At 51.4% G+C, this 27,319-nt stretch overlaps 1 protein-coding gene across 2 annotated transcripts; it reads right to left on the reverse strand.

Annotated features, from left to right (window-relative positions):
* On the reverse strand, positions 1-26,694 carry TMEM72 (transmembrane protein 72). 2 transcript variants are annotated; one of them, XM_004049328.5, is made up of 5 exons: positions 26,378-26,694; positions 9,942-10,008; positions 5,828-5,899; positions 4,123-4,262; positions 1-3,242 (listed from the first exon to the last, which is right to left on the reverse strand). In XM_004049328.5, the coding sequence occupies exons 1-5, from the start codon at positions 26,445-26,447 to the stop codon at positions 2,764-2,766; spliced, it is 828 nt and encodes a 275-aa protein (XP_004049376.2). In that variant the 5' UTR covers positions 26,448-26,694; the 3' UTR covers positions 1-2,763. The 2 variants fall into 2 exon arrangements, with proteins under 2 accessions (XP_004049376.2, XP_055209096.1); XM_055353121.2 differs by lacking the exon at positions 26,378-26,694 and adding an exon at positions 16,725-17,581.
* Between the last annotated feature and the right edge of the window lie 625 nt (positions 26,695-27,319).

Consider the following 27,319-nt stretch of genomic DNA (forward strand, 5'->3'; position numbering starts at 1 on the left):
ATGAGTTTTCTCTGAGGTAGGCATTGGGGGCTGTACCCTCCCCAGGCTCTAGCCCTGGAACCTGGAGTGGAGACAGGAGCTCTTGGACCTGAACTGGCCTTGCCACAGACGTAAGTCAGGGTGGTGCTTCCTCAGTGCCCCCTCACGGCGAGTCCCCCGTAGGGATAGGGATGTGGTGCAATCACAGTGACTTGTTTGTAGTTCTGAAAAGCACTTGCCCATGTCTTGTTGAGTTACCGCTGTGATTCCCACTTAATAGGGGAACCTGAGCCAGAGATGCGAAGGGGCTTGAACAAGGTCAGACGTGTATTAGTGGAGGTCGAATGGTGCTCAGCCTGGTGCTCTTTCTTCTTCCTGTCACTCTGTTCTTCATATACAAAATGCTCCCCTCTCTGCTGAGGCAGGGAGGGGGATCATGGCAGGCCCAGTCCTTCTAGTCTTTGCTTCTTGTCAAGGATGCAGATCATTACAACATCTGCTTTGCAGGGATCCTACTGGACAAGATGTGGTCATAGAGGTCACAGGCTGAGAATCAATGGAGACACGTGGTGCTCATCTGCTTATGAGGAAGATGCCACTTTCTTGCTTGGTCCACTGATGGGTGAGAGTTCTGGCCTATTTAATGATCTCACTCCAGCTTTTTGTTTTTTGTTTTGTAGCCATAAGAGTGTTTGAGAACTTTACTAACCTAGGTAAGATCATAATTGTCCTGTAATGCTGCACACCAGCAGACACTCTCTTAACTGATGACAATCTCCAGGAAGCCTACGTGCCTCAGAATTCGATCGCATCATCACTGGAACTCCCAGCACACACTAAGACACCTCCAAAAGGGTGCTCCTAACACACATCTCTAAAACACACCCAAAACAACACTCCACACTTGGGTTTACTGAAGTGTTTATTAAACGGGATCTGACAGCTCTGCCATCACACTTTCTGGTTTGCTTCTTGCGACCTGGTCATCCAGCTCTGCTGACTGGGGCTTCGAGGACAGAACTACTCTGATGCACAGGAACGTCAGAGGCTGGCCATGTCTGTGCCATGAGGGTGTCTGTGGCCATCGCATTCCCCTTCCACAGATGACAGGGGAAAGACGCCTGGCTTCTCTGCACTTAGGCTCTTTCTGTGCACAGGGGGCCTGCCTGAGACACCCGGCCCATCAGCCATGGGGCACGATCCTTGCCTACCACCTACCTGTACCCATATCCCATATTGTTCACTATTCCCTGACTGTAGACAGTCAGGTCCTGAGGTCCTGCCTTGATGGCAGCTGAAGAAGCAGCTCTGCAGCTCTCACCGTCGAGGGCTTGCAGGAGTGTCTTGATTAGCCATTTGTCATTTGATTGGTGAGACCTGGGCTACTGCAGGAAGAGCTCTGCTTATCTGCTTATCAGGAACACCTGCTTCATTTAGGCCCCAAACTGATACTAGCTTCTGGTTGGCCATTATTTTCATACCTTTGTAAAATATCCCGTAGGGAACATTGAAACGTGTGCAAGCACAAACACAAGTTTCTCATTAGACCGTAGAGCGTGCACTCTAAGGCTTGTTCTACAGAGCTTTGCGTTAGCCTCCACAGGGACTGAGAAGCCACAGGACTCTTCCTCCTGACTGCTCCCTTACTGCAGTTGCCATGAAGAATGGTGTGTCTGCTCTTCCTGGCAACAGCCTCATGGACCCGACAACAATTTTTAGAAGTAAAGCCTATATTGCAAATCCTTTACAGATTTACAAAGAAATATCTGATTCAGATGTCTTTGTTCCTTCTGGGTTAACTGTCAATTCCGTGGCCCCATGGCAGAGAACTTGCCTGTCTGCCCACTTCCTCCTATCCTCCCATTTTCCCTCCTCTTCTTCCCCCCTCACTTCCTTTCATTTTGAAGAAATTTATATTTATCACCTATTCTGCTACCAAGTGCCTAAACATGGCACTGCCACTTCTCTGTGCTGTGCCACCCCTGGGCAGCCTCTGTGGTCCTGCACACAGCAGACATTGCCTTCTGGGCCCTGGCATTCACTGCTTTCAGTTTGCATCATCAACCTGGAATCTTGGAAAGGCCATGTGGTAAGGAGGCTGGAAGTCCCCAGCCATGTTTCTGGAATGAGCTTTGCTCATCTGGCCTGGCTTTCCCACAGTGAGCACAGAGTGGCATTGTTTTCCTGAGCAGCTCAGCCCCAGCCCTAGAGCATGCAGAGAATGTGGCCCACGGCCCGGCTGCTCCCACCAGAGGCCTGCAGCCTCCCTTCCCGACCCTGAGCAGTCTTGGTTGGTCAAGACCCACAGCCACCTTCTCTGCCTTAGAGATGCTTAAGTTACTGACACTTTCCTGGGCCTGCAGAGATGGGTGGACCATAGGTTCCTCACTGAGTGTTGTGCCCTGGGTCAGGAGTAAGAAAAGCCCAGAGGCTTTTGCTGGGCAGACATCCTCTGTCCCTTCTGGGCTGAGTCAATGGCACCTGCAGCCCCGTGCGCAGTGGCAGTGATGGTCTTGTTGGGGAAGCATAAGGGTTTCCCCACCTGTGGCCAGGAGGAAGGAGCTTGTGCTGGCTTGAGGTGGCGTGAGCCTTGTTTGTGCCTCCCTCGAGGCCTCTGCAGAAATGCTGGCCAGTCACACCTCCTGATGGCCTCAGGGGCCCAGCCAGCATGGGGGTGTCTGGTTACCCCTTGAAAAGCTGACCAGAGAAGACCCTGAAACTCCAGGGAGGGCCATTGAGCTAGGTAGACCCCTCACTGAGCATCCTCCAGGCTGGAGCAAGCGCTCAGAACAGGCCGGTGGCTGTAAGAGATGACAGGAAGAGCGGGGCCTGGGGAGGGGGAATGATGGGTGTCGTGTCAGAGGTGGTCTCCTCTGGCTCACTGTCCCCATCATCCAGACCTTCGGCGAGGGAGGGGACTATGCGGACCAAGTTGTCTTCAAAGTGCACCTGCTTCTTCTTGGCCAGGGAGTCGGCTGGCTCCAGGCTCAGCTCCATCAGGGTGTTGGGGGGCTGGAGGGCACTGGGCTTCTTGGTCCCTTTCAGGATACTCTTCATGTGGATGAAAAGGGAGCTGGGCCCCTCCTTGAGGGCCCCATGGAAAGTGTAGGTTTGCTCTGTGTCCCCAGAGCCAGTGGTGCTCACAGCGCTGCTAGAGGGGTCTGTGTACTGCTCTGGGGAGGCCAGCACCTCGGGGGCAGCTTTCCTCTTCTTCCGCTTGCTCAGAAGGAAGTAGGCCAGGCCGGTGATGATGAGCATGGAGCCTGGAAAAGAGCCAGAGGTCAGGGCTCTAGAGGAGTCGCGGAAAAAATCCAGAGCCCTTGCAAGCATGTCGTGCAGCAGGGCTCCTGCAACCCGGCACTATGTGGCCATTCACAGGCCCCTGTGGCCCTGGCCCTCTTGCCTGGCTTGTCCTCATACCCCACATCAGATTTGGGGGTCCACTTGGAGGCTGGGATGGGGATGCTAAATGGCAGGAAGGATGGAGGCTCTGCTTTTCAACATGGTCTCCCTGGAGGGCTGTCTTCCCTGTGTTGTAGATGGGTTCATGAGGAGGGGGCACAGTTTTCGCAGATAGGGAGCAGTGAGGAGAAGGACACTAGCAGAAAAGGTCGTGGATGAAACTGAAGAGGTGGGAGCAAGAAATCCTGGGTTCTCTGACCAGAAACCAGCTGGCCAGTGGTATGCACCCAGTGAAGTGGAAGTAGGAGATGAGGCTGTGAAGATTTTCTGGGGTCCCACCCTGAAGTGCCTTTCAACCCAGGCTGAGGAGTTCGGACCTGAATGAGTAGGCACTGGGGAGATTCAGAAGGGTTTGGGCAGGGAAGTGGCCATGTCACACCCTTGGGAAGCTCAGACCACACATGGTGAGTGGGAGGAAAGGTGAGGTCCCCTTTGCGGTTCCACTTCTGGACGGCTCTGTGAAGGAAGGATGCACTTCTTGGGACATTCCTGCCATTTGATCAGCATGGAGTATGTCTGGCATTCCGATGATTCCTCATGTCCACCCTCTAGGTCAGAGAGGGCAGTGGGGCAGGTAAGGTCCCTGGAGCCACCACTGGAGGTAGACTTTGAGGGGCTCAGCTCCTCCTGCTCAGAGTCCACCTGTGCTGGGGCTGCATATCTCTACCCCTGTGCTCTTACCTGGGATGGTCACGTGCCAGACCAGGACCGGGTGGAGGAAGCAGGCCACCGACAGCAGCAGGTAGGTCAGGAACTTCTGGAAGCAGCCCAGCCAGTGGGCTTTCTCCCTTACTCTGTCTGCCAGGGACCCTGGTTGACACCTGGGGAGAGGGAGTCCAGGTTAGCATAATGTGTCCCAGGAAAACCCCAGCAAGACCGGATGCCATGGAGTCTGGGCCAGGCCCTGCTGCGGGCATGCTCTGCAGTGGGCCCTGGCTGAACAGGAAGCCCTAGCGGTCCTTGGTGTGGGTTCCACAATGAGTGGATTTGCCTGAGTCCCTCTAGAGGGTCCACAAGTTTTTGAAAGGCTGCCCAGACCTGTTTTTCTGGTCGAAGGGGAAGCAAGTTAAATGTTCTCAGGATGCTGCATAAGTTAGTGAGGAAGACAGCTGGAGGCTCAGGGCTCACTGGGAAGTCTGCACTAATGCAGAGAAAGTGTGCAGTTCGGGAGCCACCTGCCTGGGACAGTTGTGCTTGTAGTGCACTGCATAAGAGGCCCAGCCAGGTGAGTGAGCAGGTTGGCACCCAGCTGTGCCCTGTTCACCCAGCCTTGCTTAGGCACAGTACAGTGTCGGCCCAGAAGGGCTTCTTTTCTAACTGTATACACAGGGACCACACATAGCCCTGGCAGAAGCCTGATGCTGAGCAGCTTCCTTCAGGGGCGCTGCCTCCATGTTTCACAGGGGGCGAGTGCCTGCCTTTAGACCCAGCGCCTCCATCCTCTGAATTGGCCTAGAGCTGGGGCTCTACACAGCCGCATCCTGCCCCTCTAGCTTTGAGGGAGTGCTCAGGCTGTCCAGGTGGCCCAAAGCACTGCTCTCTTATGCTCGCAGACTGGACTGCCATGGCTCACTGGTGCCCCCTGGTGCCCATTGCTGCGTGTGTGTGGTGGCAGGGTGCGGTGGAGTCCATCCAGGGTCCATTCCTCCCCAGCCTTCTCCCCAGCTGAAGTTTCAAGCACAGCTTGGCAGTGGAATTCAGCAGAAAGGGGAAAGCTTTCTGCCTTAGGGCTGGTGAGCCTGAGAGGCAGCCAGTGGCCTTGCAAGTTGCTGGGACATCTGGATCTGAAGACTGGCTCTCTCACTGACCACCCAGGGACCAGTGTCTAGGTTCTGAGAGCCACAGTCCTCGGTCTCACCGATAACAGCTTCCACATACTGAGTGTAGGCTGGGAAGCAGCAAGGGCCTCACGAGATCCTGCAGGGTCTGCACTCCTGCCCCACGGAGGGGTGTAGAGACATACTGCCCCTGACTTGCCCCCGGGCCCTAGGAAGAGACAGCCAGTTCCCAAACCCAGGTCTGCTCACTCCCAGCTGGGCCTTCTACAGGGTCCTCACCCCATGGCAGATGGCTCAGACACTGGGGCCCAGTGACTGGCTGCTCCTGGTGAGGGGGAGCTGGACTTTTCTGGGGATTCTGGGCAAGGACAGGCCCTGAATGAATGTGTCAGTTGGTTCTCTTGGTTGGGACCAGGGCAAAGAAGGCAATGGAGCCCCTTGGGCCTGTGCCCACCTCCAGGCCAGGCTGGTTGTACCTCGGTGGGGGGCTCCTGTCCACAGTGGCTTCAGGAGCAGGACATCCCCTGGTTGTGGGCTCTTGGGTGGAGACATCTGTGGTATCTGGGGCTGGGGTGGACAATGGAGGGGTCTCTCTGGAGACTACTTACTGGAAGCAGATGGCCAGCAGCTGAGCCACAAAGTAGGCCCCTTCACATATGGAGACAGCGGCTCCTGTAAACCTGCAGGTGGAGACAGGTGAGGGAGGCTGTCGCCTCAGTCTTCCTTCCCTTTCCTGAGGGCTGTCTTCTCACACGTGGCCTCCTGACATCACATCTACCGCCAGTGGACTCACCTGGATTCCCCCAGACAACATTCACCATGGGCTGTCTCCAGGACATGGCGTGTTCCGGACGGGGCCATGCTGGGGAGAGGTGGGGTCTGGGGTTCAGAGATGGGTGGGGAGGGCACCGTGGCCAGCAGGTGACATGGCCTTCACCTGGCACCCTGTGTGACACTGGCAGGCATGTCCTTCTACCTGCTGGTCACCAGGATGGACACCCACTGCCTGTGTTCCAGCCTTAAACCTGGACCTGTTCCTGACCCTTTCCTTCTTCCTTTTCCTATTGTCCAAACAGTCACCAGGAGCTGTTGATTACATTCCTTCAATACCTTCCAAATCGCTCCTGTTCTCTGACCTCATGGGCATTGCCTGGGTTCAGGCCCTGCCCCCTGGACCCCTGCACCAGTTCCACTTCCTCACTTACCCCAGGCCTGTCTCCTGCTCCCCCACTGTGTCACTCTGGGCTGCCTGACACCTGAATCTGATCATGTTCCTCCTGATACAGGATGCCTCAAAGGCTCCTTGTGCTCCCAGTGTGGTCCACGGATCCTGCAATCAGCATCTCCTGAGGAATGTGTAGAATTCATGGCTCCCAGGCCACCCCTAGACTCACATCAGAATCCTTGGAAATGGAATATGTACTTACGGAGGGTCTCACTGCCTATCCTCTATGTTCCCTTGACAACACAAGAAGCTATCAGGTGCCACAGGGCTTTTGCACAAGTGAGCTTTTCCTGGAAGGCCTTCCCCTTCCCTCTCCAGTCTGTCTGGTGACCTCCTCTTACTTCTCCATGTGGTACCATATGACCAGAGTCACCAGTCTGTGAACTCCCAGAGGGCATTCCCTGTCTAATTCTTCTGTACAGCCCAGGCTCACAGTGAGTTGGGCTTATTGGGCTCCATTAATGAGCATTGCAATAAATGAAGGAATGAAAGTGGATAGTGTTGTGCAGAAGGTGGCTTGGGGTCAGGGTTTCCTCAGAGCCATGGGTGTTTCTAGATTGTGTGATCACAGGTGAGAGGTGTGACCTTTCTGTGTCTTAGTTTCCTCAGCTGTAAACTGGGGTTATTATAGTGCATCAACAGTAAAACTGTTCTAAGAATTAAATGATATTTGTAAAGCACTTAGGACCATGCTTGGCACACAGTGATTATATCAATTCTAGTTATCATTTCTCTCTCCCTGTGATTAGTTAGATCATTTAGTGATCTCCACTCCTCTCAGTCTCTATGCCTCCCAGTGTGAGCCTAACTCTTACCCCTTGGTTTTAAAATGATAATAACTAACATTTATGTAATGATTGCTATGGGCCAGGCATAGTTCTAAAGGCCTTACAAATATCAACTCATTTAGTCCTTGCAACAATTTTATAATAAGTACTATATTATATTATAATAAACACTATAATTACTGTCAGTTTACAGATGAGGAAACTAAGGCACAGAGAGGTTTTCCCCATCACCAATGGCCCCTTATCAGTAGCAGGGGGAAGATCAGAACCCAGCACGCAGGCTCCAGAGCTTGTGTGCCTAACAGGCACATCAAGACATGTGTTTTGCAAAATAATTGCCACTGCCTTTTTCTATGCCCTGGGACAGAGGGGTATATCAAGGCTTGGGGAATAAAGCGACTCATTCAGACTTCCTGTCTGGTGCTATTGAGTGGCAGGGAGGGACAGACAGGGCATGTACTGAATGCTGATCCTGCAGGTGTTAGAGAGCAGGGCACAGCAAGGGGCAGGGGACCTCAGGCTGGACTGGACCACCCAGAGACCACATGGGCATAGGGTCCCCTCAAAACAGAGACAAAATAGGGTTCTGGGCAGAAGGCAGCCTGCATTCACCTGCCATGGCCTGACCCGAGAGTTAGGGACCCACTGGAGAGGAGGAAGGCCTGCCTACTTCTGGATCCCAGGGCAATGGTGCACAGCGGCTAGGGGCATGGTCAGTTAGACACGGAGGGTGTTCAGAACAAGGAGAAGTCACTGCCAGCCAGCAGGAGCTCCAGGCTCAGGGCACAATTGCCAGGGCAGAATGCCAGGAAGGAGTGTCAGGCATTGGGCAGGTGGAAATGGGTGGAAGGTGCTTGGGCACCCAACAGAATGAGTGAAGCTTGGAGGTGAGGCCATGCTGGTGAGTTTGAAAAAGAGTCAGAAGCCTCCTGCTGTACATGAGTGGCAAGAAGTGAGGCAGAGGCCAGAATATGGCACAGGGTGTGGACCAGAGGTGGTGGAAGCTCTTGAAGGTTGTCAGAGAGATCTGTGTGTCTAGATGGCAGTGTGGAAATGGGCTCAGAGGTTGGACCGCATCTGGGAGATGGCAGGTGTGAGCCCCCAAACACAGCAAGAGGCCTGCCCTGAGGCGGGAGGGTGGAGGCTGCTAAGAGCACAGGTCAGCTGCCACCTGAAGGTAGAGGTGGATCCTGCGGGGCGGGGGGGGGGGGGGGGGGGGGGAGTGGAGGTCACAGCCTGGTGGACCCTGTAGGCAGAACAGGACATTTGTGGGGCAGCCTGGCAAATTGTTATCTATTGCTTCTCAGTTCAGTAAGCTCTGTAGGATTTGGGGGGCTAGAACACACAGCCTTCCTATATCATTTGGAAGAAACTGCTAGAAGCCCCTCAGGATGGGGCTGCAGAGATGCTGGGGCAGAGACCCAGGTTCTTCTAATCCCCTGGGACACCACTGCACAGGGATCACCTTCCTGCCAGGACACATTTACAGAGGTAGCTTGTAGTGGAGAAGAAAAGACATTGTCTGGGGAATAAAAGGGTCTTGGGTTTGAATCTGGATCCTGCTGCTCATGAGCTTGGTGATGTGGGCTAACCTGCTTACTCCTTCTGAATTTTCTCATCTGTAAAACTAGGCCAATATGCCCTTCTCCTACAGTGCTGTGAAAGTTAAATAACATTCATTTAAATTAAGACATAACATAAATTAAGACATTTAACTGTATTTGGCATGTAGAGAAGCTCAAATATATATTTCTTTGACCTGATTCCCCATTCTCTAAACAAGAGCTCAATTAATATTTGCTGAATAAATAAATGATTGATGAGATGTGTGGATGAGTGGGTGTATGGATGAGTAGGTGGATGGATGGATGGATGGATAGGTGGGTGGATGGATGGATGGATAGGTGTATGGATGGGTAAATGAATAGATAGATAGATGGGTAGATAGATGGGTGGGTGTATGGATGGATGGGTGAGTGAATGGATGAATAGATGGATGGGTGAATAAATGGATAGGTGGGTGGATGGATGGATGGTTGGGTGTATGGGTAGTTGGATGGATGGATGGATGTGTAGGTGCATAGATGGATGGATAAGCAGGTGGATGGATAGATGAGTGGCTGGCTGGATGAATTGGAAGATGGATGGATAAATGGGTGGGTGGATGGGTGAATGGGTGTGTGTATGTATGTATGCATATATGGGTAGATGGATGGATGGGTGGGTGGATGGATAAATAGACGGGTGGGTGAATAGATGGATAGGCAAGTGGATAGGTAGATGGATGAATAGATGGATGGATGGGCAGGTGGATGAAGAGGTGGGTGGGTAGATGGATAGGTAGCTGGATGGATGTGTAGATGGATGGATAGTTGGATAGATGGATGAGTGGATTGGTGCATGAATAGATTGGTGGGTGAGTGGATGGATGGGTGGGCTGACGAATGGATGGGCAGATGGATGGATAGATGGGTGGCTGGCTGGATGAATTGGTGGATGGTTGGGTGGGTAGAAAGGATAATTCATTGATTTATGGGATGGTCTGCACAAACCAGGAGCTATTCTAGAGCCCCCCTCAACTCCCTTCACCCCGAGATAGGATGGAATTCGCATGGGAAGGGGACTGCTCTGAGTTATTCTGAGTAGACAGATGTAGGGTGAGTTGAGCAGAACTTGCAGGTCAAAAGTGGCACATGCACACATACTCACAGCAGATAGAAAGCCAGGCTTTTGAACTGGCCCTGGAGGAAGGTCTCAGTGCCCACGCCGATCAACACTAAGGGGCAAGAGAAGAAGGAAGAGTGGGCCTGGTGCTCTACACCACAGCACTGCCCTGTTGAGGGTACCTTGGCTGTGGAGTGAGTCTTCTTCCTGGGGACTGACAGCCAAGGTAGGTTCTTCTCTTCATGACACAGGCAGCTGTGACTAGCAAGGTGCAAGAGAGCAGGAAGCCTCCTGGATTGCTCCCTGGAACTCCAGGCAGAGGCCCAGAGGTCTTCTGATTAAGCTTCCCCAGAGCAGCCACCCTTAGTGCCCCCAGCAACTGACCACACTAATGTGGCACCAGCCCCGTGATTCACAGCTGTTCTCTGTCATGTGCTGGGGCCCACCCCAGTGTGTGCTGTGTGTCTGGCTTCAGTGCTTGGCCGTGGATGGGTCCTGCCCCAGCCCTGTTCTCTTGCTTGGGTCACTGGTTGCTGTTGTGTGGCCTTGGTCTTGCTTGCTGAGGGGTGGCGGCAGGTCACACTCATTGCTCATTGCTTTGGACCCAGTGCTGATTAAACTCCTGGGGTTTTTCTCTGACAAGGAAATGTTGCTCAACCTCAGCTCTCCTCCTCCCCTTTCTTGGCAGTTAGTGCTGAACTTTCATCTGTCACAGGTGAATTTCATCTCGGACCTGCCTTTCCAGACTTGCTGTCTCTGGGTGCTCTCCTCACAAGGATTTGCTGGCTCCCATGGCTTCCCACAACCAGCACAGCACTGACCTTTGGAGTCCCCAATAGAAACATTCCAGGGGCAGTGCATCGGCCTGCTGACTAGAAGTCTTTCTGTCCCTAACTGATTACAATGCTGACCCTGTTTCTCTCTGGGCTCTGATGATGCCCCTGCTGTGTGCTGAAGGGTGGCTTCATCTTCTCTTCCTCCCAGTCAAAGATGGTGGGCTGGGCTGTCATCCCTGGCTGCCTGGGGGTGTCCTCTCCTCCCTGCTGCTCGTGGCGCTGCTTCCTGGCTTCTGGTGCTTCCTCTCTTCCCTGGCAGAGACATTGTGTGGGCTTCCATCGCCTGGTGTCTCAAGCTGAAGGGGGCCCTTCGTCCAATGCTGAAATGCCTCTTCTAGAGAGCAGGGAAGAGCCTTGCACTGAAGCTACCAGCACTCCACCCCTCGATTCTGGGGGTGGGGGGTGGGAGGGGCGATCATGGAGATATGGGGCGGGGGAAACGGGACAGAGCACTTGGATCTAGGCAGGCGAGAAGAGGCGGTTATGTTTTCTGAGCGATGGATGGAGGGCTCTGGGGCTCCGCTGTGCTTCATGGGCGACTGCCCACATTAACGTGCCACCACTCCCTTGGTTCACAGGAGGCGGACACCGAGTCTCCCACTCTCTCCAGGTTCCAGCTGCCCTGCTGGCTCGCCTGGGGCGAGGACAGATGATGCTAGTGGGCCACATCCCCCTGCAGTGTCAGCCTAACTGAAGAGTCAAAACTTACAGAGCACTTCAGAGCTTCCACACCATGTTGCACACGTCCCGGCCCTTCCAGCAGGCCTGTGGCACAGGAGTCCTACTCTCTCCATTTTACAGAGGAGGACAGTGAGGCTCAGTGGCCTGTGTAGTTCACTCAAGGATACATGCTGGACAGTGAGGGCCTAGAGACCAGGTGGAGGCAGCCAGCTCTAGGTGGTGCGCGGTTTCCTGCTACCCACTGCCTGCCAGCGTGCGTGCGTGCATGTGTGGACACGTGTGTGTGTGTAGGCTTGTGAGTGCATGTATGTGTGAGTGTATGGGTGTGTGTACACGTGTGAGTGTGTGAGTGTATGTGTATATGTGAGTATATATGTGAGTGTGTGAGTGTATGTATGTGTGTATGTGGGTGTGTATGTAAGTGCATGTGTGAATGTATGTGTGAATGTGAGTGTATGTGATTATATATGTGCATGTGTGTGAGTGTGTGTGTGTGAGTGTATGTGTGTGAATGTGCATGTGTGAATATGTGAGTGTATGTGAGTATATATGTGCATATATGTGTGTGTGTGTGTATGTGTGTGAATGTGCATGTGCGAATATGTGAGTGTATGTGAGTATATGTGTGATGTGCAGGCAAATGGCCATTTATTTGGTTTTCGCCATGTCCTATTCTCAGCACCCAGCATTCATTTGCTTTTTTAATCATTGCAGCAGTCCTATGAGAAAGTACTCTTGTTATCCCCACTTTACATAGAGGAAACTGAGGCACAGAGAATGTAAGTAATGTAAGTCAAACCAACCAACCAACCACGGATGGAGGCCCAGGTCAGATCCTGAGTTTCAGTCTCTCATTTTCCAGTTCATAGCATAGTCACCCAATCTCTCTGAGTCTCAGTTTCCTCATTATCTCCTGCACACAGTGGTCATGAGGACCGTAGTGAGCTAACTGATACCAAGCGTGTCATGGGTGCTCAGTGAATCACTGGCTGGGGAAGAAGTGCTTCCTGCCCTGGGCCTGGGAAGGGGTGTTCGACTCTAGGCTGATGCCTGCGTTGAGCACTCTGTAGGACAGGCATGGGCTCCACTTACGTGACACGTCATGTTGGCCAATTTGCAGGGGGCTTGTGGCAGACGACCAGCAGATGGCAGGAAAGGGTCTTGGGAACTCAGCTTCTTCCCTGACATGCACCTGTTTGGCATGTGGAGAGCTATTTTGATGCCTTTTGTTTTGTACTCTTGACAAACAGAGGGTCAGCGGTCAGAGGGGCATTTGAGGAACACTGTAGAGAGAGTGCTGGTTTGCATAAAAAAAAATGGCAACAGAGAAATGAGAGCCGGATGGAAATCCCAGTTCTGTGTGTTATTACATACAAGTGGCAAGTACTTAACTCATCCAAGCTGTGTTTTCTCATCTGTGGAAGGGGCAGAATAAGTTACAACTCACAGAGTCATTGCTTGGATTGGAGAAAATTGCTTGGATTGGAGTCTGAAATGCACGGCTTAGTGCCTGATAGATGTCAGGTGATCAATGCAAAGAGGCGACTCCTTCCCCCCAACTTGGCCCTGGCAGCTTTGCCAGTGTCCAGTCAGCCACTTTGTACTAAGGGGCGTGAGGTCACTCCCGCAAGCTCCCTCCATCCATAGCCAGCAGGATTCTGCCTGCCGAGACTGAGGAATGCCACCTGGCGGGAGGAGGAGAGTGTGGGGAGCCAGGAGTATGGCTCCTCAATTTACCCAAGGCGGAAGAGGATCAGTGGAGCGCTCATGGGAGGCTGTAAAGCCCTTTGATGTCCAGGCCAACGGGTCACCGCTTTCTGCTCAATCCTCCCACTTTTGGGGTTCGTGTTCCTGGACGCAGAGCATGCCAGGTTGAAACAACACGGACTCACACCGAGTCCCTCCTCTGTCCCCTGCTCTGTTTGCTTCTGGTCTCAATGTTCAGGCAGCTCTGCTGGGAGCGGCAGGCCCACCCTCCTTGGGGGGCGGCTCCTGGCCACTTCTCCGAGGCCCACCTGGTCTTCTGTGGTTACTGGTTGGGCCAGGCACTGGGCTCATGGCTGGGGTATGCTTAGTCCAGCAGGAGAGATGTGATGTGGACTGAGAAAAGTGCATTCAGCGAGGGCAGTAACCCAGGCTGGACGAGGGACTCACCCAGGAGCTCTGGGGCCAGATAGGAGGGGCCACTCGTGGGACTATCAGGAAAGATGAATAAAGACGAAGGTAGAGTGGAGTAGGAAAGCGGCAGGAATAGACCTGTGCAGATGGAGGGGCAAGGCACTGCAGGGTGTGGGGGCCCCTAACAGCAGAAGCAGGGGCACAGTGGGGGGCAATGGGCAGTGCATGTGGATCAAGGCGATTGTGGGGTTCTTAAATATTGGGCTCTGCAGCGTGAGCAGAAGGGACTCATGTTTAGATTGGTATTTCAGAAAGCTCCCTGACTCCGTGCAGATGGTGAGAGACTTCGGTGATATTTGGTGGTGGCTGAGGGACAGAGACCAGCTCCAGGTGCTCCTGGCCACTCCCTCTCCCAGCACAGGGTATCTGCTAGTTTCTTTGTTGACTTGGGCTTGAAGCACAGTTCTGGCTGTGGCTCCTGGTGGTGTGGTGCAGGTGGCTTTACTGTCCAGTGGCACAGCAGGGCGCTTGGCATAGAGGCCCAGAATAGTGGAGGGTCTGTTCTGTCCGGGGACCCAGAGAAGGAGGCTTCCCAGGCATAAAGCAGAAGGCATGCCCTGCCATTGCATGTTGATGTTTGGACTTTATCTGGGCAGTAGGGGGGCAGAGGTGTGGGCTGGCCAGGAGGTGTCTGGGATTGGAAGCTTCCTGGGCATGTCAGCCCTGTTGCCTCTCACCCAGGTGCCACCACACACCATGTAGACAGTAGACCTTCTCCATACGTCTTGTTTCCTCTGCACATCTCCCAAGTGGGAACTGCCAACTCTAAGGTCTCCCAGTTTTCTCAGCGATGTGCTGGCTGCCATCTCTCAGGAAAATTGGCTAAGAATGGTTTTGCTGTGAAGACACACCTGCTAATCCCTGAGGAGTGAGACCGACATATTGTGAGGAAGCCCAAGCCAGCCTTGTAAAGAGACTTCTAAAAAGAGAGAGGGATAAATAAGAGTGAGAGGGAGAAATGACAGTGAGAGAGAGAAAGAGAGAAAGGAAGAGAAAGAGAGAGAGAGAGAGAGAGAGAAAAAGAAAGAGAGAGAGAGAGGCACAACAGCCCCAGCTGGTTCAGCGTTGCACAGGACAAATGATGGAAGAAGTTATCTTTGACATTCCAGCTCCAGCAGATGTGACACAGACTGGAAGTGATGGACCCAGACAACAATCAGAACCAAAGCACCAGATGAGCCACCTCAGCCACGTGAGCCATGCCAGCCACCCTACCTGTGACCCCATCTGTGGCCCCAGTTATCATGGAGTGGAGGTGAGCTGCCTCCACCGAGTTCTGCCAGAATTTCCGAATCACAATGTTTTGAGTATAATCAAATGATTGTAGTCTTACATCACTACGTTTTAGAGTGGGCTGTTATGCAGCCATGCGAGGTTAACTGGAAAAGCAGCTAATTCAGTCATCTAGCCACCTGAGGTTTTTGGCATAGAAGTCTCTGTGTCTGGCCTGACGCCTTAGAGTAAACATTATATTCTGACTCCTCAGGAGTAAGCATTTCTGGGTCCTGCAGCACCTGCCCCATAGCCTTGGAGATTCAGGCTCCTAGGAATAGGGATGGTGTCTGGGGACTTCCACTGGGTCATGGAATCCTATTGGTGGTTTTATAACTTAAGACTTCATAGAGGATCTGTGGAGGAGAATCCTGTATCATCCAAAGCAGGTCCCTCCCACAGTTGCATTTTGCAAACATTCCCAGTAGAAAAAGTAAAGAAAGCAAGAAGTGAGATTCCTTGCTGCAGGAATTTCGTGAACCATATCCAACACTCACCCCAGAGAGCCATGTTGGGACTGGCTGTGGAAGCTCCTAGCCTGGTGTGCTAACTGGACTGTACTAGGAACAAAATATTTTTGGAAGGTATCACAGTTCCACATGACATAGATATAGGACCCCAAAGTGTTTTCACCCAGGGCCTGGAGTTTCCCAAAAGTTTTTTTTCCAGGGGACTGGTCTTCAGAATTGACAGGAGGTGAACGTGAAGTGTGGCCTGAAATTTAGTGGGGGCTTGAATGAAGAATGGGATTGTCACAGGTAAGAAGGAGCTCCTCTCCAGTCTGCTGAGCGTCTGTTCCCAGAGACTGCACAGGTGGGCCCCCGCCCTCTCAAAGGCCTCACTTCAACCTGTGGATGAGGACAGCCTACTCCTTGTTTTGTGGAATTGGACCTTAGGTTTCTGCCAGGTTTCAGATTTAGGTGGGGCTCTCTGTTAAACACAAAGAAGTTATGGCACCCGGATAACTAGGAGCAGGGTGGGCCCAGAAGGACACCAGGGCTCAAAATTAAGGAGGCACACCTCCTAAAATTACAAAGGTGCTCATTCATTAAGGAGGTGTTCTCCCTAAGACTAAGAAGATATTTGCCATTAAATTAAGGAGGTGTTCTACAATGAAGGAGGTGCTCCTCTTAAAATTAAGGGGGCCCTCATTGTAATTTAATGTGGCCTTCAGTCTAAGCCCAAGGTGGTACTCCCTCCCTCAGGGGCAGTGTAGGCCCTTCCTGGGCCCTGAGAGTGGTAGCTCTGGCCCTGGCATCTAGAGATTTGGGAGGCCCAGAGTCTGAGGGCTTCTAGCTCCTCTTGGAATTTAGCCTGTGCTCTGGCCTTCCATACTTCTCACAGGGCAGTGGGGCTGGTATCTTGGAAGCTCTGCCTTCACAGGGTGCTAGTCCAATGTGGAAGCGGTTGGCCTGAATCAGCAACTCACTGGAACAGATACCCCCAGGGCATTACCCTGAGCTGGGACCAGGGACTGAAGAGCTGATCTTTGGATTAGCTGATCAATGATCAGGAGCCAATCAATGGAGACAAACAATGGGACAAAGGCCCTGCTACCCGCAGAATCAGAGCCTCATGACACCAAATTCTCTACAAGAAATAATCGCCCTGAGATGTGCTTCAGTCCGTCTGTGCTGTCTTTCCTGCCCAGGTGGAGGGGCAAGGGAACACTGAACAGCACTGCTTGACACGGCCATTAGTGGCCTTTGACTCCTTCCATCCCTCCCTATTATCCCACCTCAGGCTCCCCAGCTACTCTCACCCCAGCCCAACAGAGGTACCTTATGCCCACTCCAGCACAGCTCACCCCACGCCTCTGTCTCACTCCCTGCATGATCCCAGGAGGTGCCTTGCATCGCACCTTGATGGAGCCATTCATGGACAAGCCTGGCCTCTCTCATCTTGTTAGCTCCTTCCCTCCAGTCTCTGTCCCTCCTGTCTGGGCCAGATCCAACCTTGGTACAAGAACTTTCTTCTCTCAGGGTCCAGGGCTTGCTTCTGTGTTGCTTTCCTGAGCTGTTTGTTGTAGTTCAGGCTTAGCAGAGATCAGAGATCCTGGGCCAAGAGCCTGTGGTACAGCCCTGGGCAGGGCAGCCACTGTGTGAGTATCCTTCTCATCCTGGAGCTCTGGTCTCAGCATGGGTGGACGAAAGCTAGGAGGGGCATGCACCAGAGCAGAAAGAATATGGGGCCTGCGTCAGAAAAGCCGAGTCCTGCATCCTCAGGAAAGTGATTAACTCTTTGGTCTGCATCTTCTTCTGGAAAATGGGGAAAATAAAAACATGCAAAATGGTGCCGACCACTGCTCAGTCTAAGTAAATGAGAGTGCTGCACAAATGCAGACGATGGCTAGGAAAGCTATTATAAGAGGCAGGCGGTTCCCATCAGTATTCTCCAGTGGAAGGAGAGGGTTTATTCTCATCCTTTGCTCCCATTAACACACTTGTGGGTTTTTTTGTGGCCAAAAAGCTGTTCCCTGTGCACCAATGTTGCTTGTTGTTCACTAATTTACTTTGAGGTCCCTTCTCAAAGCCCAGTTGGGATATAAGTGACCCAAACTCCCATCTATCTCCACATCTCTTGTATTAGCCCTCCATAACCCTGCTAGGGTCCCCACGGGGCTCAGGCCAGCATGTTCCTGAGGCTGGGGCCATCTGCAGGGCTGCCTACTGAGGGGATATTCCCCTGGCCTCAGGCTGCTGCTGCTTTTGCCATAGGGCTGACCTCATGATCCACTGTTGCTTATCCGTTCTGACTCCATGGGTTGAATTGTGACATATGTTTTGCATTCATTGTGATGCCCTTGGTGGTAACATGGGACGCTTCACAGTCATCAGAGGCTACACTGACCTTGGCACTGGGTGCCCTGGGCATTGGATGAGAATTTTGTACTCACTGTTGCTGAGGGCAGCCTCCGAACCCACCGCGTATATTTATTGCTTCTTTTCATTCTCATCTCCTGCTGGACTCAGGGTGTCCAAAGACACCTCAGGGAAAGATGCTCCAGGCTGATGACAATGGGCGTGGATGGTCCAGGAGAGGTGGTCACCGCCAGGGTAGAGGTGAAAAGCTAGATTTGTACCATTTCCAAGACTATGGAGTTGCTGGAAACAGTTGCTGTGAATTCACTGGGACAGTAAGGTAGTAGCCACAGGCTTCTTAGCTCAGAAGTTGTGGCAAACAGTAAGCATGGTGGGGAGGTTTACCTACGTGTGGAGATCAGTTCAGCTGGTATACATGAGCCAGGGTTCAGAGACAGTATGGGAAAAGGGAAGGATTTCATGGCAGATATTTCTGGACATTCAGTTGGAAGAGACTTCAGATTGAGCTCCTATTGAAACTGTATAGCAATGTGGGGGAGAACTGATGTCTTAATGATATTGAGCCTTCTGACCCATCAACAAGATACATCTCCATTCATTTAGATTTTCTTTGTTATCTCTCAGCAATGTTTTCTAGTTTCTAGTGTAGTTTGTTTTACATCTTTTGTCAGATTTATCCCTAAATATTTCAGATTTTCAATGCTATTATAAATTGTATTTTTAAAGATTTCATTTTCTAATTGTTTGTTGCTAATGTATGGAAATACAGTTGATTGTTATATATTAAGCTTGTCTTCTGCAATGTTGCCATTCCCTCCATTAGCTCAAGTAGCTTTTGGGGTAGATTCTATTAGATTTTCTACAGATGATAACGTCACCTGTGAATAAAATTTTTCTTTTTCCTGGACAATCTGTATGCATTTTGTTTCTGTTTCTTGCACTGGCTAGAACCTCCAGTACAATGCTGACTGGACGTGGTAGAGTGGACACCCTTGCCTTGTTCCTAATCTTAGGAGGAAGCACCTGGTCTTTTACATTTAAGTAGATGTATGTTTTCTGTAGTGACCTCTTAAGGTTGAGGGAGTTTCCTTTTGTTACTAGTTTGCTGATGATAGTTTTATTTTAATCATAAAAGAATGTTGGATTTTGTTTAAAACTTTGTGTCTATTTAGATGATAATATGGTTTTTCTTTTTTAGTTTTTAAATATGATGTCTTAGTCCATTTCGGCTGCTATAACCAAATCCCATATACTGGGTACCTTATAGACAACAGAAATTTATTTCCTACAGTTCTGGAGGCTGGGAAGTGCAAGATCAAGGTGCTGGCAGATTTGGTATCTGAGGGACCCCTTCCTTATAGAAAACTGTCTTCTCACTGTTACCGCACATTGTATGATAGATGGGCCTAGGGAGCTCTCTCAGGTCTCTTTTATAAGGGCATTATTTCCATTCAGAGAAGGCCCTACCTCCTAATACAATCATCTTGGGTGTTAGGATTTCCACATATGAATTTGGCTGGGGGGACACAAACATTTAGTCCATAACACATGGTAAGTTACATTAATTGATTTTTCAAATATTAAAACAACCTTGCATTTCTGAGATGAACTCCACTTGATTATGATATATCATTCTTTCAATATATTTGTATTTGTTAAAACTTTGCTTAGAATTTTTGCATCTATATTGAGAAGAATATTAGTCTATAGTTTTCTTGTAATATCTTTGGTTTTGGTATCCACATAAATACTAATTTTATAGAATGAGTTGAGAAGTATTGCCTCCTTTCAAATTTCTGGAAGAGTTTGTGTGGAATAGATATTTCTTCCTTAAGTGTTGGTAGAATTCACCTGTGAGGCCATCTGTGCTGATACCCCACTCTTTGGTGATGAGGAAGGACTCTGCAGACCCATATGGTTCATTGGCACTATTGAGGATAGTGTCTCCCACGTAGAATAGCATCTTCCTTGTAAGGACCCTGATATGGTTTGGCTGTGTTCCCACCCAGATCTCATTTTGAATTCCCACCTGTTGTGGGAGGGACCAGCAGGAGGTAATTGAATCAGGGGGGCAAGTTTTTCACGTGTTGTTCTCGTGATAGTCAATCAATCTCAAGAGATCTGATGGTTTTAAAAAGAAGAATTCCCCCACACAAGCTGTCTCTCCTTGCCTGCTGCCATCCATGTAGGATGTGACTTGCTCCTCCTGGCCTTCTACCATGATTGTGAGGCTTCCTCAGCCATATGGAACTCTAAGTCCAATTAAACCTCTTTCTTTTGTAAATTGCCCAGTCTTGGGCATGTCTTTATCAGCAGTGTGAAAACAAACTTATACAGGCCCACAGGAGAAATTTCTTTTAGGTCTCAATGTCAGAGAGAACCGAGATATTCGCTTCCTATTCCTTCTCAGTGTTCAGGGAGAATGCATCTGCTCACTCATCCACATGGCAGGTTTCCAGAAAGCATTGTCCATGCTCCCATTGTTCTCTGTCCATTCCGCACACACCAGGCTTCTTCATCTGACCCTTACCTGGTCTCCTGGGGGTTTCCTGAGCCCCTTCTTCACAGTGTCAGCCACTTATGTCAGACAACATTTCTTTTTGTTCACAGCCCTCTTCAGAAGGCTGAATAGAACCCAGGACAATCTTGAAAGAGCTGTCATCCCATGAAAAAAACAGGGCTGCCATCTTTCCTGTGCTTGGCTTACTATATGTGGTGTAGAAATAGCCAAGTTCCTGTGGGCTGATCCTCACAACCCAAGCTCAGAATGTGATGGGAAATGTTTCCCAGTATAATGCTCTTTACAGTGTAGCCCCTTCCTCCTTCCAGCCTCATGAGTCACATACTGCTTTGCTCCTTTCCTTGGATCTTCCTTCTTCTTCCTTCCAACAAAAGGAGCCAATAACTCATGCTACACAGTTCCATGCCCTGCACGTTCCTCTAAAATTAGCCCATGCTGAGTGAGAATCTATGTGCCAGGCAGCTTGCTACTTTAGCCATTGTTTCATTGAGCCCTCACAACTCCAGAGGGTAGATACAGTGGTTGTCCCAGGACACAGACCCACCTCCCAAACACTACGCTGCAGTGCTTGGTGCTCGGATGTGCACTTACTAGTTTGCTTCTCTGTCCAGCCCATACACTCCCACAGGGCAAGGTCTTGCCATTCTAATCCATGTGTCTATGCTGCATGACTGGGGACTCAGGACTGGGGATGCAGGACTGGACTGCATCCTGCATCTTGGGGTCATCAAAATACTATGGGACATGCTTTTTAATCCTGATTCTGGTGGAGGAAATAGCAATTAGGAGTGGAGTCTCAGGAGCAGACCACTGGGGACTCAGCAACAGTTTGCCAAGTAAATGAAACCTAATTGAAGTTTCAGATTTCTTGTTATAAATCTAGAAGCAAGGCACAGGCACAAAGTTGTGAAAAAAGAAATGTTTGAACCAAATCCTATTGCCTGTTGGTGGTAGGTGGGGGGAACAGAGGGAGGCAGATTCCATTTACTTGTGGAGCCAATTGTAACAGAAAAGGAAAACAGTCAACATTCACTTGGAAGGTCTGAAAATACAATGTGGGCTCACTTGGGTGATAAATCTGTTGCGAGGCGTTGGAGTGCGTGACTCTTTCTTAAACAGCAGGAGGTGGTCATGGGGATATACATGTAAGAGGGGTGAAATTAGCATGGAGGGCCCAAGATGGCTGATTCAGAAGCATTTGTTTTCCTGAAGGCTTTGAACAGGGCTAAGGTCAAACTATGCATTTGCTGTATCCTTTAAAATATAATGAGAACAGCTGGGTTTTAAATACTTCTTTTCTCCTAATGTACATTAATAAGCCAATGCTCTAACTGTGTGGGAAGCATGGGAGCAGTTGAAAATGTGGCTGTGTCCATTATATAGAGAAACAGGTTAATGGGTCAAAACCTGGAACAAAATAAAACCCCTCAGTGATTCCAGGTTGATTCCAAGCACTCAATTTGTGAGAAACAGCACATCAGCCTGACAAGCAGAGTTCGCTCAGAATGGCTCTGCCTCCATCCCCTCATGCCCTGCTGGCTCTGCCTCCATCCCCTCATGCCCTGCTGGCTCTGCCATGCCCTTTGCTTTGGAGCTGCCATAACATAGCCCTGTGTTTGGGCAGAGTGGAGTTCTAACACCGGACCTCTGTCTCCTGGCCATGTGACCTCTGCCAGGTTACCTCAGTGTTCTGAGCTTCAGTTTCCTCATTTGTAAAATGGGACTGAGCCCAGCACTCTAGCCTCTCAGGCCTTTGTGGGGCTGGAGCGAGACAATGACCATAATGCATGCAGTCAGCCCTGCACCTCTGGACCCATCAAGGCAAGCCCTACTGTGATAGTTCCCTCTGGAAATGTGTGCAGATTTGTCTGTCCCCAGATGGGTTCCAGGAGCAGATTTGGCTAGAGAAGGTCACGGTGGTGCTGGTTAAAGCATGTGTGGCAATCTTGAGATAGAGAATGGATAGCTGCAATGAATATCGGTGTCTTGAGATTTAGAAAGTGTTTGGTGATCCTTGACTATGTGCTTCAGTGTACGTGTGTCCTCACCATGACCCCACCTGACTGATCAGAACTGACCAAGGGCAGGAGCACGAGGGTAGAGGATGGGGAAGTTCTGATCAAGCCTCTCCTGCTCTCCTCTGTGTGTTTTGCATCCTGCATCTTGGGGTCATCAAAATACTATGGGACACGCTTTTTAATCCTGATTCAGGTGGAGGAAATAGCGATTAGGAGTGGAGTCTCAGGAGCAGACCATCATCAGGTGGAACTTTGTCTTCTTGCTTCCTGGTGTGAGACCCTGAGCAAGATGCTTCGCTCCATCAGGCCTCGGTTTCCCTTCCTGTACAGTGGGTATGAGGATGAACATGATGATGCTCCCAATGACAGGAGGATGAAATGCGATACTGCATTTAAAATACACAGTGCAAAGCTTGGGCTTTGAGTATTATTTGAGTAAACACTCAAATAATCATGTTCATTCTCAGCAACCCCTGCTCTGGGCAGAGGCTGGAAGAGTGAAATTCAGCCCTGGAGATGGGGCAGTGGGGCCTCAAGCTGGAGCCTCTTTGCTCTGAGGGAAATTGGGAGGCCTTGCTCAAGTGCCCAGAGACATTTTCTGAGCAAGCCTCTTTTGGGGAAGCCCATGCACATCTGTGTGTGAGGACATAGCCTGAGGGGAGGGCTTTCACTACAAGGCGGGGCCCAGGGACATGTCTCCCCTTCCCTCCATGCCCAGTCTGGACGGCCTGAGAGGTGCCTCCTCTGCCCCACAAAGGGGGCTCTTCCCATGCTCTTCCTGGCCACCTCAGCAGGGGTTGGGGAGTGGCAAAGGAGTTATTCAAGATTCCCCTGAGGTTAAAGGGTAAGAGAATGGCTGAAGTTCAAAGGGAAGCCAACCCTGCCTTCCTAGCCTGCAACTGGGACCATTGCTGTGGGACAGGTCCTTTCTCATCTCACAGGGGAGGAGTGCCTTGGACCGCTGTGCTCCAGGCTCAGTTAAATCCATTTCCCAGGACCCCTTTCCTGCCATTTGGTCTGTGCTGAGAACCTGTCACAGGGCTGAGCCTCCTCTGGGGCCTGAGTCTCACACTCAGGACATCTTTACCCTGTCTCTAGTGGACACGGGGAGAACCTGCTTTGAGGGATGGACAGGCAGGAGCTCCGGCATCCGTACAGGGGGATGTGGAGTGCTCACAGCCTGTGTGCCATTTCCCAGCTGTGTCTGCTTCCATGGGTGGCAATGGATGCCGCGTCTCAGCAACTGAGGCACTTAGACATCACACGGGCGCATGCATGCACATGGACCCATGGGCGCCTGCCCCCAACCCCCACATCCCGAGCCAGGGAGGTGATGCAAATGAACCCGGTGTAAACAATGCGGGAGTGGTCTGTTATGTCCTGGAAACAACATGACTGCTCCAGAGGGAGGGAATTTTCTAATTTTAGAAACACTTCCACCCAGGTGCAACTACCTGAGGCCTGTTTATCCCAATTTGGTGGCGGCAATGATCCGTCTGTGCTCTACGACCCCTCATGATATGGGGCTGGACACTGAGGTGGGGCAAGAATGGTCTGCGGGACTTCGAGGAATCCTAAGGAGGCTTCATCCAAAGGCTGTGGCTTCATCCACAGTCATAGGGCCTTGACATGCTGGCAGAGGCACCCACCAGGTGCCCTCAGTGCTTTTGACAGCCCTGATCCTGTCTGCAGGGGGTCCAGGGAAGAGGCTGCTAATGAGAGGCTGTAGCCTCTTAGCAGCTGCCTGGTCCCTGCAGGTGACACTCTGAGTGCCCTTGGGTCACATGTCTTCCTAGCTTTTAAGAAATCCACACTCCCTACCTCCCTAGGGTTTCTGCAAAGTGAGGCCCTCTATTTCCGGTCTTATTTCCTCTCTAGCAGCAGTGCCCTTGTAAATGAAGCCTGGATTTCTCAACAGAAGATTTCAACAAAAAAGAGGCTTAGGAGAATAAGGAATTTGCAAATCTTATGTACTGGAAATAGGCCAGGAGTTCAGTGATGCTGGAAGAAACTCGAGATTTGCCCAAGAACACCAAACCCCTCTCTCTAGCCTCCCACTCGCTCCCAGCACTCTAGAAAGCCCGAGCAAGATCATTTGAAAGCCTGGCCATTAGAAGGGAGCTCATGGCTATTTTTAGTCTGAATCTCCTGTCAAAACCAAGAGGGAGGCCCATTCTCAGCATTAACAGCAGTCCCTGTGCGGAGATAAAGGCTGTGGTTAAGACGAGCCCTATGTGCGCGCGCACGGGTGTGTGTGTGTGTGTGTGTGCGTGCGCGCGCACATGGGAGTGTCAGGGGCTGCAGACTCTTCCGGTGACTGAGATAAATCAGACTGTTAAACTGTCTCTAGCTAATCCATTAGAAGGATAGGTACATACATCTTAGAACAGCCTCTCGACGGGAGGTGGGCCTCAGCTCTGAGTGGAGTGTGGCTGGGGGAACTGTGGGATTCTTGGCATTTTACAGATTTGGAAACCAAAGCCTAGAGGGAGCAGGGTGGACTCAGATCAACAGACATGGAAACCTATTTAGGGTGGCCTTCCTCTCCCCAGGATGGCTTTTTTGCTTGTTGGGGGTCTTGGCCATCATTCTCTTATGTGTAGACGACAACGTGGTTCTGAAAGTGGCTGGATCTGGCTCCTCCCTCAGTGCCTCCACTCAGAGCCTCAGCATAGCAATTCTGAACCTCTTCCTGCTGCCTACTCTGGAAGACAGGGAAGGTTTTGGCCAGAGCCCTGGCCTTTGTGAAAGTTGAAGGACCAGGGCTCCGGGCTGGCTGTCCCTCTGACCATGACCTTGGGCAAGGTCACCACCCGCATTTGAGCTCAGGTGCCCCATCCTGTAGCAGGAGGGGTGGGGTTAAACCATCCAGCAGCTCTTCATGATCTAACTCATGGCCTAGATGCTGGAAGAGCCCACTGGCCAGCTCATGGCTGAACCCAGCCCAGTGCTCCTGAAATGACCCAGCTTCCCATTGAGCTCTGGAGTGTGTCATGGGGGCTTCTACTGAGAGGTTTTCATCCTCAGTTCCACTTAGCCAAGCTCAGTTCCTGCATCCTTAATCTGTCCAAACACCTGGCCAGCAGGTCCAGCATCTCCATCATACAGATCAGAAAGTGCAGCCTCAGAGGGGTCAGGGGCTCCCCAAGGTCATATATCATGCAAGTGGCTGGGCTGGGGCAGGAACAAGCACTATGTGATTTTGACCTAGGAGAACTTTCCCATTGGGTAAGACCCGTGGGTAAGCTTTTGCCCAGTGGTGGGGAAGGGCATTGATAGGGGGTGTGTCTCTTCTTTGTCCCCAAGGGTCAATGTGACTCAGAGTTAAGGGCTCAGAATTCTGCCTGCTCATTTCCCCAAAACAGTTCCTGGCCCTGTAGGGGGAATGGGGCTAAGGTTCAGGCCTGCCCTGGGGAAGCGAGCAGGCAGGGCTCAGGATGGTGGCTCTGGGCTCTGCTCTAACAGTCTGCCCTCCTGTCCAGTTGAGCAGCCCTGTGATTCTGCTGGGTGAGGGAAGGAGCCCAGCATCTCTGGGAAGCATCTCTGCTGCTAAGACCACAGTGCATTCCTGCAGTCAGACCTCAGAGAGGGGTCTGGGTTCCTACAGGGTGTTCTGTTAACAGGGTCCAGCATGGGCCCGAGGGAAGCCTGTGATCTCCATGTCCAGCCGGGCTCAGCCTGTCCCCCCAGGGCAGAGCTGCTCATGACTGGGAATTCTCTCTCCATGAGGTAGGGCTATGGTTTGAGTAAAGCAGGATGAGCTCAGTTGACCTTTTGTAGCTACACAGCGAAGCCCAGCCCTTTCTATCTTCACCTTCTGTCTCCACCTCCATCTCATGACAACTCTCTGAGTAGGTGGGTGGACCCCTGGAATCATTTTGCAGATGAGGATCTTGAGGCTTCCCAAGGTCACAGGGAGGGTGAGTTGCCAAGCAAAGATCCAGCACCCAGCCCTCTGGTCCCCAGCCCTAGGCTCATCCCACTGCACCTGCTGCTGCTCTACAGAGCAGTGTTTCTAGGGGTCTTGGGAAAAAAATTGAAGCACAGACGTGGCCAGATGTGCCTGCTGTCTCCTGGCCACCTCCCACCCCTCAGGCAGCCCTATCTGTGGTGCCAGTGTGCAAGGATCAGCAGCCAGGAGGCAGGGTCTTACCTGCAGCAGTGGTGATGCCCAGGAGCCGGCAGGTGTATTCCAGCCCAGTCCAGAACACCTGGAGCTGCATGGTGCCAGGGGTGAGGACAAAGTCCTGGCAGGGCAGGCAGCAAAGTCTTCGGCCCTGAGATGCTCCCGAACACCCTTGTGTAGGTAGGAGGCTGCTGGCTGTGGCTGCACACCGGGGCCCTGCCTTCCCAAACCAGTCCTGGCCACCGCAGCCTGGCCGAGGTGTGAATAGGGCTCACCTTCCCTGCTCTCAGCCCGTGCCCTTGCCAGGCACTCAGCTTAATCATTACCTTGGAAGAATGCTCCCGCTGCTCACACAACCCCAGCCTGGGCTGGAGCCGCTCAGCCCCAGCGCAGCCCAGCCGCCTGAGATCGGCGATTAGGGCTGGGCTGGAGGCAGTCTGGAGCTGGCAATTAACCGTTTCTGGCTGGGAGGAGGGAGCCAAGGAGTGGGCCAGGCCCTTCCTTACCAAGCCATGCCTGGAAAGTCACACCTGGATTTCACACTTGCTGGGGGCCTGTAGTGTCAGGCTCTGGAGGGGACAGTGCTCTTGCAGGTCTGTGCTGATGTGCATATGGGAGAGAGGAGTGTGTCTTTAAATCACCAGTAGAAACAACTTTTGAAATGAGTTCCAAGCTTTATTCTTCTGTGTATAGGTGGATTAGAAAGCTTTTCAAGTCTGTCCCGGATTTGGACTCTGACTAGACATACTTAGCTCAGGCCCCACCATGCAGAGGCCTTCCTTCCTCATTAACATGCATCCCAACATGGGACGTGGGAAATCATTTTGATTCTTTGCTTTCCGAGGGGAGTTGCTATGTCAATAATTAACCAGGTGACCTTGGGGAAACCCAAAGGCATCTGTGAGCCTTGGTAACTTTTGCAGAAAATAAATGTGAAGTTTTGGCTGAATTGGTGTTTTTGACGTACTT

The sequence above is a fragment of the Gorilla gorilla genome, chromosome 8, assembly GCF_029281585.2.
Source record: "Gorilla gorilla gorilla isolate KB3781 chromosome 8, NHGRI_mGorGor1-v2.1_pri, whole genome shotgun sequence".
Classification (NCBI taxonomy): domain Eukaryota; kingdom Metazoa; phylum Chordata; class Mammalia; order Primates; family Hominidae; genus Gorilla; species Gorilla gorilla.

What these genes read in the sequence shown, in the direction of transcription:
- TMEM72 (XM_004049328.5), bottom strand. Translation starts at nt 26,447, where the DNA reads ATGCAGCTCCAGGTGTTCTGGACTGGGCTGGAATACACCTGCCGGCTC. An exon ending in GGGCATCACCACTGCTGCAG is followed by an intron (nt 10,009 to 26,377) that starts GTAAGACCCTGC and finishes CTTGCCCCTTAG; the next exon opens with TGTTGATCGGCGTGGGCACT. An exon ending in CTGGCACGTGACCATCCCAG is followed by an intron (nt 3,243 to 4,122) that starts GTAAGAGCACAG and finishes GCTCTTTTCCAG; the next exon opens with GCTCCATGCTCATCATCACC.